This window comes from Urocitellus parryii, chromosome 6 (genome assembly GCF_045843805.1).
Source record: "Urocitellus parryii isolate mUroPar1 chromosome 6, mUroPar1.hap1, whole genome shotgun sequence".
In the NCBI taxonomy this organism is placed as follows: Eukaryota; Metazoa; Chordata; class Mammalia; order Rodentia; family Sciuridae; genus Urocitellus; species Urocitellus parryii.
In genome coordinates this window covers 116,908,878-116,922,697 of record NC_135536.1, presented here as the reverse complement: position 1 = coordinate 116,922,697, position 13,820 = coordinate 116,908,878, and the positions used below count along the sequence as shown (strand labels likewise).

The window sequence follows — 13,820 nt, the reverse complement described above, 5'->3', positions numbered from 1 at the left end:
TTGGATATTGTGCCTTCTGTCTGAACATTGACATCAAATATGTGAAAAGAAGAATAAAGTGTTTACCTATCATCATTAAAAGTATTTTTCCAGATATGCAAAGCAAGTAGTTTCTAATTTGATTTATTTTACACTAATAAAAGTGCATTGCATTCAGTGCTGAGTCATTTGGAAAGAATAATAATTACGTACGTAAGTTCCATTTTCCGTCTCATTTTCATCCACCATGAATGATTTAATCTTCTCCCAGGGTTTCAGCTTCTGCCTGTGCAGATGATTCCCTAGTGCATGTTTCCAGCCTCCACCTCTCTGGATTTTAGATACTTATTTTTAACTATGTCTGGACGTCTCAGCAGGATAACTTACCCTGTATATTCCTCCAAAAACAATTCTCAGCCTGCCTTCCCTTATTCCATTTATGGTTTCTCACTCTATCCCATGTTCAACAAGTTCACTTAGTTGTGTCTTGTGAACATTTCTCATTCATCACCTTCTCAACATTCCCACAGACACTCTTAATTAGTTGACTCATTTTTCATTTGGATTATTGAATGAACTTCCCAACTCCTTCCTGACTTATTTCCTTACTTCTGACGTCCTTTGTACTGCCAGCAGCTAGCTTATTCACACCCATTTTTCTATGAGAAGAAGCCCAAGCTGCATAGCTTTGGAATACATGCTCTTCATAGCTTACAGGATGCCTTTCCTTCCTAAATTGTGAGGTGTGTCTGATGTAGTCTGCCCTATTTTCTGAGTAGCTTGAGCACTTAACAGGTGCTTTGGATATAATAACATTCAAAGAATGTTGAATTTTTCTGCTTTTAACCAGAACTGCTCCTTCCTACCACTTCTCAACACTGTTCACGTTAGTTTATCTTGCCCAGAACAGGACTGTCTCTTCCTCACCCCTGGATAAAGCTAGATTTAGAATGGATTTCTGGGTATATATCAGCATAAATGTTCTAGGTGCATAACAGCTCTCTTCCTCAGCAAAATTGGTTACTTCTCATATCTATTCCTGTTAAGTATATCTGTAACAGAAAGAGTCATTATCATTTGTATTTTGATTATTCTTGTGTCTTACATTTTGCAAGGTTGAGAATTAGGAACAAAGTTCAGTTACCCCTGTGCATACTACCTGGTAAGTGGTAAATTGAGTTGAAGGCATGTTCTCAATTTATAGATTGGTAAACTGAAAAATGTAAGATGAAATTATTGTTTTGGAGTCATAGTGAATGACACAGTTCTTTAAGCATCCGTTTTTGCTGCTTTTCTTTTTTTGGCCATGGTTTACAGACTCAACTGCTGGGAGAGTCTTTATATGGTCTCAGAAATATCCATGTGGCTTTTGTGTGTGTGTGGTGGGGGGTACTGGGAATTGAACTCAGGGGCACTTGACCACTGACCCCACATCCCCAGCCCTATTTTGTATTTTATTTAGAGACGGTCTCACTGAGTTGCTTAGTACCTCAGTTTTGCTGAGGATGGCTTTGAACTTGCAATCCTCCTGCCTCAGGCTCCCGAGCAGCTGGGATTATAGGTGTGTGCCACTGTGCCCAGCTCCATGTGGCTTCTTTGCCCTTATTTTTCCTCTGTTTGGATGTTAATGGACCTTTATTTGATTCATTTATTTATATGTGGTGCTGATCAAACTCAGTGCCACACACATACTAGGCAAGTGCTCTACCAGTCAGTGATCCACAGCTCCAGACCTTCCATTTGAACACGATAAAAATGTTAACAGTTTCAGATCTCTTAGACATTAGTTGTCGAAGGGTGGTCCCTGGATCAGCAACACCAGCATCACCTGAGTACCTATATAGAGCAAAATCTCAGCCCCCACTTCAGATCTACTGACTCAGAAACTTTGGGGCGGGGTGCGGCCAGCAGTCAGTATTTTAGTAAACTCTTCAGATAATTCTGATACATGGAAAGGTTTAAGAATCACTGCTTGGGCTGGGGATGTGGCTCAAGCGGTAGCGTGCTCACCTGGCATGCGTGCGGCACTGGGTTCGATCCTCAGCACCACGTACAAATAAAGATGTTGTGTCTGCCGAAAACTAAAAAATAAATATTAAAAAACTTCTCTCTCTCTCTCTCTCTCTCTCTCTCACACACACACACACACACACACAAAAATTAAAAAAAAAAAGAATCACTGCTCTAATGTATTGCTATCTTAAGTAAGGAAAGTATTGTCTTTGATGTATAATAACTGTTCCCAATATGGTTTTCACTATAAGCTATTTATGCCTTGGAAATAATTCATTAGCTTGGAAGACCAGGATTGATATTACCTAACATCCTAGGATGTGATTCAAAGATTGAATTTCCCTCTGTGAAGTTAATTGACTCAGTGTGAATGACTGTTTTTTAAAAAGGAGGTGGAGGATTTCTACCATTTGGAATTAAAATATCTTCTAGATTATACTCAGGTGATTAGCTTGGCTGCTTGTGTTCATTGGCATACTCATGGGATATATGATGATGGAAGAATGACATGAATTGTGTTATTGTTAACATTTAAATCCTGATTGTAGTATGTTGATAGAGAAAGTGAGCTTGTCATCAGAAATCATACTGACTCAATAGACAAGTGCATTTTATAGAAAATGTAATAAGATTAGCTCTTGACTAGTCATTACTCATAGCTTTTGAGAATGACTTATATAACTTGTTAAAGAAAAAAAGTATTCAGTTATGCTTGTTAAAGTATAGTGAATAAGACTGTTCAGACCGCCACATAGGTATAGAGACTGCTGCAGTGGAATTTTAAAGTGGGGAGAGATTTGATTCAGCTCTGAATACAGCATTTACAAAGAGGAATTTATAGCCAAAGAGCAGTGTGGTGGTCAGTGTGTGGAAATTTGCTAGGAGGAGACATTTAGAAGTAAGGAAGATTCTGGTTGAAGAGACTTAACAGGATTCTTACTGAAGACAAACCAGAGGGATCAGACCTCACTTGGGGCATGGCAGAGGATGAGAAACCTGCTCAGTTATTATTGAGGGTGATTATATGTTGAAGATGGGAAGTTTCTTCTTAACTTGTCTTAGTATAGGGTTCTTTGCTAAAACTGAATTTTACAAGGGCATGGGCATATCAGAAAGTTCAGAAGCTCAGTTGAATTTTGATCTAGCAGAGAATCATTGTCAAACTGGAATGTTCAACATTTCTAACATTGTTTTCATTTTACCTTTAATAAATCCTAACTACAGCATGATCTTAAAATGCTTTGTGGGCTGGGGTGTGGCTCAGTCTGGAGCACTTGCCTAGCACTGAGTTTGAGTCTCAGCACCACGTATAAATAATTTAATAAATAAAGTAAAGGTCCATCAACAATTAAAATATTTTAAAAATGCATTGTAACTTCATTTTGTTGTTTGTTTTTATTTATTTTATTTTATTTTTTTTTTTTTAGAGAGAATTTTAATATTTATTTTTTAGTTTTCGGCGGACACAACATCTTTGTATGTGGTGCTGAGGATCGAACCCGGGCCGCACGCATGCCAGGCGTGCACGCTACCGCTTGAGCCACATCCCCAGCCCCTGTTGTTTTTAAATTGTTTCTGGCCTCAAAGCACCATTTTGGGTGTAGTTGTAGATTGGTCCATAGCTTTTTTTTTTTTAGAGAGAGAGAGAGAATTGTTTTTAATATTTATTTATTTATTTATTTTTTAGAGAGAATTTTTTAATATTTATTTTTTAGTTTTCAGTGGACACAACATCTTTATTTTATTTTTATGTGGTGCTGAGGATTGAACCCAGTGCCCTGCGCATGCCAGGCGAGCGCGTTACCGCTTTAGCCACATCCCCAGTCCAGTCCATAGCTATTTTTAGTAGTCTTTTGCAATGAGAGAGTTTTTATGTATGTTTGTTTAAATATGTGAGGGTTTCACTGCTTGAATCAAACTTTTCATTAAAGCACTCTTTGAGATACAAACAGATTGAAAAAACTAGTTTTTCCCCTTGTGTACCAGAAGCTTGAGCTCACTTTGTGGAATTAGAAAGTTGTTTTTGTATTCCTTTTCTGGAGGAGGTACTGGGGATTGAACCCAAGGGTGCTCTACCACCAGTTAACATCCCCATTCCTTATTTTTTTATTTTGGGACAGGGTTTCACTAAGCTCAGGCTGACCTCAAACTTGTGATCCTCCTGTCTTAGTTCTGAAATCTCTAGGTTTACAGGAGTGTGCGACTGCACCTAGCCCTAAGTTTCTTAAAATGGAAAAACAAAATAAAACAAAAAACTAGTTTCACAGCAGTTTACTCCCTTGGACCCATCCTTAGTTTTTAAGAAGTTGTGATCATTTAGATGTCAAAGTCAGAATGGGACCTGATATTATTTTTAGCCTCACTTTTTTTTTTTTGGATCTGACTTTCTTTGCTCAATATTAAATTCCCCTGGAGGAAGAAATATTGTTAGTCTTAAGAAATATTTTTGATAATGGAGCCATTTACCTGAGGACAATAAAAGCATAGACTAAGTGACTAGAATTTGCTAGTATGTTTCCTGATAACAATCTCCCTGATATCTTAGAGCCTGCACAAGGAATATGCAAACATGGAATATGTTTGGAACATATGAGACAAGCAGGAAGAAATGCAAGAAAGGCTCACTCTGAGCTAATTCTTCTCTGCTGTTAAAAGTTTTCCACTTCATTTTGTTATTTTGGGTTTGGTGTCAAATTCTATGTTTATAAGAGCTTTATTTTCTGTTTAAGCTGGAATTTATTTTAAATCATTTTTACTTATTGCTGGCAACATTATTTTAATGTCACTTTCTGTTTGAAACATTGAAATTCTTTGAATTGGTGGTTTTCAATGCTTTCTTCTTTTGAAAATTTGAAAGATTCAGATAAAGTCAGTCCTGTAGTCAACCCCTGGGTAAATCTCTGAGCCCTGCTACCATTTTCTTCCAACTGCTTTTGATGTAACCTCCACAGAATACTCAGGACTAGCTTAAATTGTTCTTTAAGTTACGGAGTAGAATGTTAGCATAAAATTCCCCTTGAATATTATTGCATTTGTAGCTTTATAGGTTATAAGCTCTTTATATATATTGTTCCTGTGAACCTCACCATGACCTTACAATAGGAATTATTGTCCCCATTTCTCAATTAGGAAGCTAAGGTTGAAGAACTTGAAGAACATAGCCTATATGTTATAAATCATGGTTCATTTCCATGTAAGACGAACTCTCTATTCATCAGTGTGCAATCTAGATTTAAGAGTGTCAAACCCGGGATCCGAATCTCTTCTGAAATCCTGTATGTGTTTTTATGGGATGAGAAGAGCCGGTGACTTTTAATCATACTTGTTTTTTTTTTTTGATCATTGACTTTTTCAGACCCATGAATCTAAGATTATACTTTTAGATTGTCAGTGGAAATTGACAACAAAGCTGAATGAAAATCCTTGTTGAAGGAAATCAGTCACATCAGATGCTTATCTCTTGTCTGTTCTCATATATTTTAACATTTGTTTAGAATGTTAAATGCTTTACAGTTTACAGATATCATCTACATACATATGGTACATGACTTTCACAACTACCTGTAATTATAGTAGGTGGCACTTGAAACTATGCAAAGTTAAGAGAATTTAAGTTGTAGAACTACTTGGACAAAAAGTAACTCTCTTTTTTAGGCTAAAATTAATCTAACTTGGTTCAAAATCCTCTAATGCCCTTTTAAATTTTGTGAATTTACAGTTTGACCTAATATCCATTATCTTCCTACATACATATCATTGTTAATCTGATACATAATTGGTAGGTTTATATTCATATTCTCTCTCTCTCTCTCTCTCTCTCTCTCTCTCTCTCTCTCTCTCTCTCTCTCTCTCGGTACTGGGGATTGTACTCAGGGGTACTCGGCCACTGACCCACATCCCTAGTCCTATTTTGTATTTTATTTAGAGACAGGGTTTCACTGAGTTGCTTAACACCTGGGTTTGCTGAGGCTGGCTTTGAACTTGTGATCCTCCTGCCTCAGCCTCCCAAGCTGCTGGGAAATCAGGCCTGCACCAATGCGCCTGGCAGAAGGTTTATTCTTCTTTTTTTTTTTTTTTCCATTTTTTTATTCTTAGGCTTTCTGTATTGTTCATAATATCTCAGTATAATGGTTTATAACTTCAGTGAAGTCTGCCAAGTCCTTGGGTCTATTATCACTCTCCTCATTCTAGTTTGCTCAAAAGTTAGGAAGGAATAAAGAATTTTCTTTCTTTTCATTGCCTTTTACAGTTAAATTTCCATTTTGGTTCTCATTTTATTTGAAAGGTAAATGTTAATTCTATTGTTTCTTGAAGAAGTTGGATTCTAAGTTAAATTCATTTTGAATATAAAGCTTTGCTTCCTAACCTGTTGTGAAGCAGTGCTGAAGGCTGCTGCAAGTGGCCTGTTTAGCACTTATTTCTATGGAGACATACTGTAATAAGTAATATTATTGAGCACTTATTATGTGCCAGTGCTAGGCACTGTTTGAAGCTGTATTATTTTATGTAATCCCTACAATAATCCCTGTAAGGTAGCTGCTATTATTAGCTCTATTCTACAGGTTTGGGAAGTGAAATTTAAAGGTTAGGTCATTTGCCTAAGGGTATACAATTAGTGTCAGAGCCTCATGTGAACCCAGACAACCTTTTTAAGCTCTGCAGTTTCTTTCTTTTTAAATTCTTTTTGCGCTGCTGGAGATTGAATTCAGGGCCTCACACATGCTAGGCAAGTGCTCTACCTCTGAGCTACATCCCCAGCCCCTTAGAGTTTGCTACTTTTAATCACTAAATTATATAGTTTTTCTTGGCACCAAATAGACTTCCCTTTCTCCAAAGCAGAAATCTGGTTAATATAGGCCAATCACAATCCTTTAGTCGTTTTGGATAGTAAAATTTCAGAACAAAGGTTGGGCCCTGTTTTAGAAGTTAGTGATGGGAATGATCTTAATTTCCAGACTTTTATCATATCTGCCTGATTAAGGCAGCTGTGAAAGGAGCAGTTAGAATTTGGAAAATGCTTTGTAATAGCTGCTATCTCAACCAAGATATCAGATTAATCCATGAGATCAGACCCATATATTATCTTCCTGCCACAGAGAATGAGGTTACCCTATTTCCATCCATTCCCAAGGCTTCAGGCCTGCCTTTAACCATTGGTTGGAACACAACCAAGTGCAGATGGACTTCTGATCTGCCTTTGGTAATAAGGATAAATGATCTGTTTCTTAATAAGGATAGGCAGGCTATATAGTAGTTTGTGGAGGCTAAAGTCGGTGACAGCCTTACAGCTGTTATTAGTCATTCAGACAAATTTGAAATAGTCCCTAAAACTACATTTATATGTCAGTGGGTCTTGCTTAGTCTTTTTTTTTTTTTTTTTTTTTTTTGAGGTAGATGATTTGAATTTGTGTGTGTGTGTTGAGGGTGGGGGTAAAGAGAGAGGGGAATGTTCTTGTGTCCCTGGCTGTCATTTTCTCCTTATTGTGAGGCATAAAGGAAGGAACAGCATGAGCTACCCACAAGGAATTAGTGGTAAAGGGGGCTTGAAGAGAATAGCTATTAAATAAAAAAAGACAAAAGAAGGCAAGATTTAAAGGCCTGACCTTGGCAGAAGTCAGGTGAGAGAAGTGAGAAGTCAATCTTATTACTTGTTCTGTGGTTGCCCTGGAGGTAAATGAGAATTTTGACTATAAAAACTACTGGTGATCCCTCCTTGAATAGGGTTAGGCTAGTGTCCCCCCACCGCCCCCCACACCCTTCTTCCTTTAGAGTGTATGTAAAAGCAGTTCTCTGGGGATTGGGCTCAACTTTCTCTTCTGTGTTCCCTTTTTCTTCTCACTCTCTGCCACACATCAGTGTGTTTTTTTTTTGCCAGATAGCTCCTCCTTTTCTCCGGCTGCTAGCCCCAGCTGTCATCTCTGCTTCCCATCCCCCAACTTTAGTTATGCAATTTTACATTCAACTTTTCCTGGTTTTGCTGTCTCCATTTTTAATGCTTTGCTTCTGCTGTCCCCTGACCCCAGCTTTTAATCTCTCCCTCCACCAAAGCCAGTAGCCACTGTTCAGTTTCCCTGTCATTATGGAACTAAGTGCATTGATAGTGATATTTTCTTAAAACTCAGATCTGAGCCCAGCTTAGACTGTGGGTGGAGGTGATAGCTGGGAAGGGTGTGGAGTTGAGGTAGACATGATTATTCTAAAATTTAGGCTTTTTCCAAAATAGTGGGTGAACCTTGATCTGGAGATCAAAGAGATGCTTCTCTAATGGCCTCCAACTCTAAGCACTTGTGTGCTTTTGTGCTGAGGGTATATACTTGTTTGAAAGCCCTTGGTAATGAAAGGAAGGGCAGTGAGAAAGGTAGCTTACTGTGTAACTGCTTCTGAGAGCTGGTTTTTCTCCTGAATTGGAGCTAATTTTGGATAGATAATGAAGTGGATGGTTGCTAATAACTTTCCCTTGCTAATTGTAATTTCACTGTACTGTTTTAGAGAATTTTTTTTTACACTCTTCTTTCCTTACTGTTTGGAGGAGAAATAGATTTATTTTTATAATTTTTGATGGGTGTTCAGCTATCCATACATAAATCCCATAGTTGGTTTGTGTAGAGGTAGTGCAGTTTATTGGAAAGAACTCTAAGAGCTGAAGACTTCCATTCTAGTCCCAGTTTCAGTCAGGATTAGCCACCTGTGTGTTCTTGGGCAAGTCATGAACCTACCTCTATATTTGCCCTATGAACTTTACAGAACTATGTGAGTGAAATGAGGTCTATATGCACACACTTTGCAAAATGTAAAATTTTATAAAAATGTTAAAAAAAAATCTGGCTGGGCATGGTTGTGCACACCTGTACTCCCAGTGATACCAGAGGCAGAGGCATGAGGATTACAAATTCAGGACCAGACCGGACAATTTAGCAATACCCTGTCTGGAAAAAAAAAAAAATGATTAGGAATGTAGTACAGTGGTTCAGTCCTCAGTACCAAAACAACAACAACAACAACAACAACAACAAAAAAAAAAAAACCGGTCAGATCTGCCCTTTATTGTAATATTCACAGAAACATATCGAATGTCTTAAGTTCCTTCCTCCTCTGAAGCCAGTATTCTCAAAACCAGGGCATTGGGATCCTCAGAATTAGGGATATTTCTTGCCTTTGAATCATCTTTTCAGGCTGGGGATATAGCTCAGTGGTAGAGTGTTTGCCTTGCATGCACAAGGCCCTGGGTTCAGTCCCCAGCACCACACACACACACACACACACACAGAATGAATGAATGAATGAATGAATCATATTTTCCTTTGTTTTCTCATTGTTTACCCCCCACCGCCCCAGTTGTTTTAGGAAATCTTTGACTCTGCACCTCTTCCTGCATCCTTTAGTGAGATAGATAGTAATTTTAAGGAGTTACTGGTCATAGGGTGCTGCATGTTCCGGTGGAGGGTCCCTAGTTTTTGTGGCTAGGAATAATTTATTTATTTAAATGGCGACGAAGTGTATCTTTTTTGGAGGGGCGGGCAGGGATTGAACCTGGGGTGCCTAACCACTGACCCATATCCCTAGCTCTTTTTTATATTTTATTTAGAGATAGGGTCTCCCTGAGTTGCTTAGAGCCTTGCTAAGTTCCTGAAGCTGGCTTTGAACTTGTGATCCTTCTTCCTCAGCCTCCTGAGCCACTGGGGTTACAGGCATGTGCTACCGTGCCTGGCTTATCTTTATCTTTTAATAACTACTGAAGTTTTTCCTGTCTTGCAAGACATGTTGATTGCATTTGGGGAAATTGTTGATACTGTGCTTTGGCTTTGGACACATCTGGATTCCAGGCAAACTCCTATTATTATTAGCTTGTGAATGGGCAAAATATTTAACTTTTTGGACCTTAGTCTCCGCATATTTAAGGGGATAAAAGTGTACATATCTATAAAGCAGTTGTGAGGATAATGAATGCAAAGTGTTTAGCACATTGCCCAATATATATACTTAGAAAATGTTACCTCTTTGTATAAGCCTAATAATAATGGCCGTTTAAAAATATTTTTAGTTGTAGATGGACACAGTACCTTTATTTTATTTATTTTTAGGTGTGTTAAGGACTGAACCCAGTGCCTCATATGTGCCAGGCAAGTGTTCTATCACTGAGCCACAACCCCCATCCCTTATAATGATCTTTGAAAAGAGCATAGAAAGATGTTCATTGTCAGTATTTTAAGGGATTTTAAATGTCATTCTTAACCAAATTTGTTTAAATATACATCATATAATTTACCAGTTCAAACAACAGTTTTGACCTAGTCCTATTTGTTTTGATAATAGATATAAAATAGAACTGCATCAAATTAACATTTCTTCCTCCTTAATAGGATGTCTTCTTGGGGATGGCATGGTTAGGCTGAGTGACTTGCTTAGTTTTGTGTAGTGGGAATCACATTCAGACTGTTTCTCAGCTTCCTTTGAATTGTGTGATATTTGGATTTGGGGTTACACTGGAATTGGATGGGTTCATGGTGATTCTGAACGTTTCTTTTATATTAGCATGATCAACAGTTTGATAAGCAGTCTTTAAGTGTAAGCCTGCTTTGAAGTGCAATTCAGAAGAAGGAAAAATATGCAAAACAAATCCACTAACAGATTTCCAGTGCATAATCAAGTGCATAATTACAGCATTTGAGAGGATACAAACTCCTGAGGTTCCCAAGGAATGTGAAAAGACAATTTGTGATCATCGATACTTAATGGTCAAGAGTAGGATTAAAGCAGAGTAATACTCTTTACTGTATTCCAGGGATTTATTAATACTCAGTTTTCTCTGTTAAAAGTAATAAATTGAATGAAACCAGCTTCTTTTGCCTTGACTGTATATTTGTTGGCATTGTCTTTCCAGATGGGCAGGGGGTCTTTTGAGACTGAGAACAAGGTTCCTTGTTTTGCCAGTTCCTTTATCTGCCAGTGAGCTCTGTTCTTCATATAGGGCTTTGAAGGTTCCTTTCTGCAATTCTAAAAATTTTGTGTCTGAGAATGACATCTGTTTATCTATTTGGGGTCTCTGTTTATTACAAGGAACAAATGTGAATTTGAAGGAGGTAGTTTAGAGTAACATATTCAAGCCAGAACATTTAGTCTAATTAGTTAGTATATTTCTGTGATCTCCAGATTCTATTTCAGTAATTGGAAGACTAGTATGAATTTGGAGGTCTTGAGGTCTTGACCTCTACTTGAGTTAAGTATAGCACTTCCCTTAGCATTCTTAGATCCATGGGGTGGGGTTTATCTCCGAAGGCAAATATTACTTTGGATATAAACAAATGTTCCCACTTAGCAACCTCCATTTTCAGTTAGCCCCATTACATTCTTGGCTTCTGGACTGTAGGAACACTGTTCTACTTTATTCTTTCTCTCCAGAATATTCTTAGTCTACTATTGGTAGCTCCTGACCCCACTCTGCTCACTTCAGGGGAACTTTCTTAGCTCATGAGCCACAACTCCAAAAGGAAGTTGCCAAGCCACTTAAAACGCCCTCTTTTAGCTTCTTGCCCTTATCTTAGGACACTACCTGAATTGGCAGAAATGCTGCATGAACCCTAGGTGGAGCGAATGAGTGAGAGAAAGTATGCTTATACTATGATTTCTTTTCCTGTGGGCCTAACTCCCAAGTTTTTCCAATGAGCCTGAATGAAGAAGACAATGATGATTTTACTCTCTGCCATTGCCACTTTGTCTTATGGAAGTATAACCTCAAACAAATTATGGGCAAGTGGAAATAGGCATCAACTTTATTTCCTGGGCTGTGCCTGGCAGTGTTGGCCGAGACCTGGCCTTCTCCTTAGAATTTAGTTTTAATTCTTCACTGTACATACTTCATCTTTTTAAGCTGCTTCTAGAAGTCAGGCAACTAGACTAGGTAGAGAGAGCCTGTAAGAAAGCATGGCATTTTCAGGAGATATTTCTAATTGTATGGAATTATGGAGGGCATATTCCCTGTATTCACTAGCAATGAATTGGGTTGCTGTTAACTGCTGGGTCAACTCCTGAGCTGACCCCAATAGTAATTCTCAGTCTGCTGTGAAGTGTCCAGTTCTGTGCCTGAGGATCTGCATTCAAGTAGAAGCTGACTGGTTATAGAAAACTGCGCTATTTTTTTTTTTTTTTTTTTTGGTCATAGGCCTCTGAAAGAATAGGAGGTGGGGAAAATCAAATCTAAACTCATGGTAGAATCCTGCATGAGAGAAATGTGCTACCTTTCAGCCAAAATTTGGGACTCTTGAGTCCCAAGAGAAGATACCAGTAGGTCAGATAATACTTCTTGTTGAGGCTTACTAAAGACATTGCATCTCAAATGAAATGCTTACACATCTAAAAGAGAGATCCTGACTTGGCATATAAACCTACTGCCACTTCTGGTTATCTTTCATCACTTGCTTGAGTTTGAAAAGGTAATGGTTTATGCTCTAAGGAAAGAGGCTCTTTCCCAAAACCTGAGGCTTTCTCATTCCTACCAGCTGGGCCCATTGCTAAAATGCTTTCCAGTGGGCTTGCTTCTGCCTGGCCAGCACCTGGGCTGCCCCAGCTTGCAGTTGGCCTGCCTTTGCTTCATAAGCTTCCCAGGGTGGTTCTTCTTCTAAAAGCTTGTATGAATTGCTATTACTGTCTCTTTATAGTTTAAAAATGAATCCTTTTTTGTTCTTTGCAACTCATTTGCTTTTTTCTTTTCTTTAAATTACTATTAACACCTGTTGATTCTTTTTTTTTTTTCTGGTTGGCCTGTCACTGCATTCCTGCTCCCCCTCCCTCTAGCTGGGTTTGTCAAGTCGCCCATGTCAGAAACTAAGCTCACGGGGGACGCCTTTGAGCTGTACTGTGACGTGGTCGGGAGTCCCACGCCAGAGATCCAGTGGTGGTACGCAGAAGTCAACCGGGCAGAGTCTTTCAGACAGCTGTGGGACGGTGCTCGGAAGCGCCGTGTCACCGTAAACACCGCCTACGGGTCAAACGGCGTGAGTGTGCTGAGAATAACCCGGCTCACCTTGGAGGACTCTGGGACTTACGAGTGCAGGGCCAGCAACGACCCCAAGAGGAATGACTTGAGGCAAAACCCCTCCATAACATGGATTCGAGCCCAGGCCACCATAAGCGTCCTTCAGAGTGAGTCCAGCACCCTACAGTAGTAGTACTGTAGTCATTAGAGGTGGCCCGATGACCCTTCCCTTCTGCTACCTTTTCCTCTTCCCCAGTATGATCGCTCACCCCACCCCTTGTCTTCGTTTTTTCAAACCCACGACCCTTCTGGTTGTAGTGTATGAAAACATCTGTGGCAACTTTTTTTTTTCTTCTTTGCCGTCCTCTCTGCCTCCCTTATTTCCCCACCCTTCTCTGTGTCTTTCTCTTCAGGAACAAAGAACTTGAGGAAATCCATGACTGTCCAAAATCATCCGTGTTGGGGAGAGGTGGGAAGGGAGAACTGGGGAAGTTAAAAAAAAAAAAAATCAAATATAAAACCAGGCAGTCAAACAAGGGTAGTGTTGAAATTGTTTCTTTCCCTTCCCTTTAATTTTGTAGTAGGTTTCCTGCTATCCTTTTGCTGGTTTCTCCTCTGGTGCCTTTCTATTTTTGTTTCTCTCCCCAGTCTAACTACTTTTTATTTCTTCTGTTCATCTGTTTGAAGCTCTCTGAGTAGCTGCCTTCACCTCTATGGTTTTAAGTTTGTGTCTGCCCAGCCTCTTCCCTCACTGTAACTTAGTGTCATCCTGTTCTGTGATGGGAATGTTGCCATGGGTGCAGTGTGGTGATGTGTTTTGATTGTTGGATGGCACATAAGCTTGGATATTTCCATA

The 13,820-nt window shown here is 39.0% G+C and overlaps 1 protein-coding gene across 4 annotated transcripts in view; it reads left to right on the top strand.

Annotated features, from left to right (window-relative positions):
- The window catches only part of Nptn (neuroplastin), an 85,806-nt gene that overhangs the window by 21,846 nt on the left and 50,140 nt on the right, over positions 1-13,820 (top strand). For 3 of the 4 annotated variants that reach the window (XM_026387647.2, XM_026387648.2, XM_026387646.2), the window contains exon 1: positions 12,790-13,131. The exons of the other annotated variant lie outside the window; for it this stretch is intronic. In XM_026387647.2, the coding sequence (XP_026243432.1) occupies positions 12,804-13,131 (328 nt within the window). In that variant the 5' untranslated portion in view covers positions 12,790-12,803. Of the gene's footprint in view, positions 1-12,789; positions 13,132-13,820 lie in introns of those variants that run through there. 4 annotated transcript variants of the gene reach the window in all.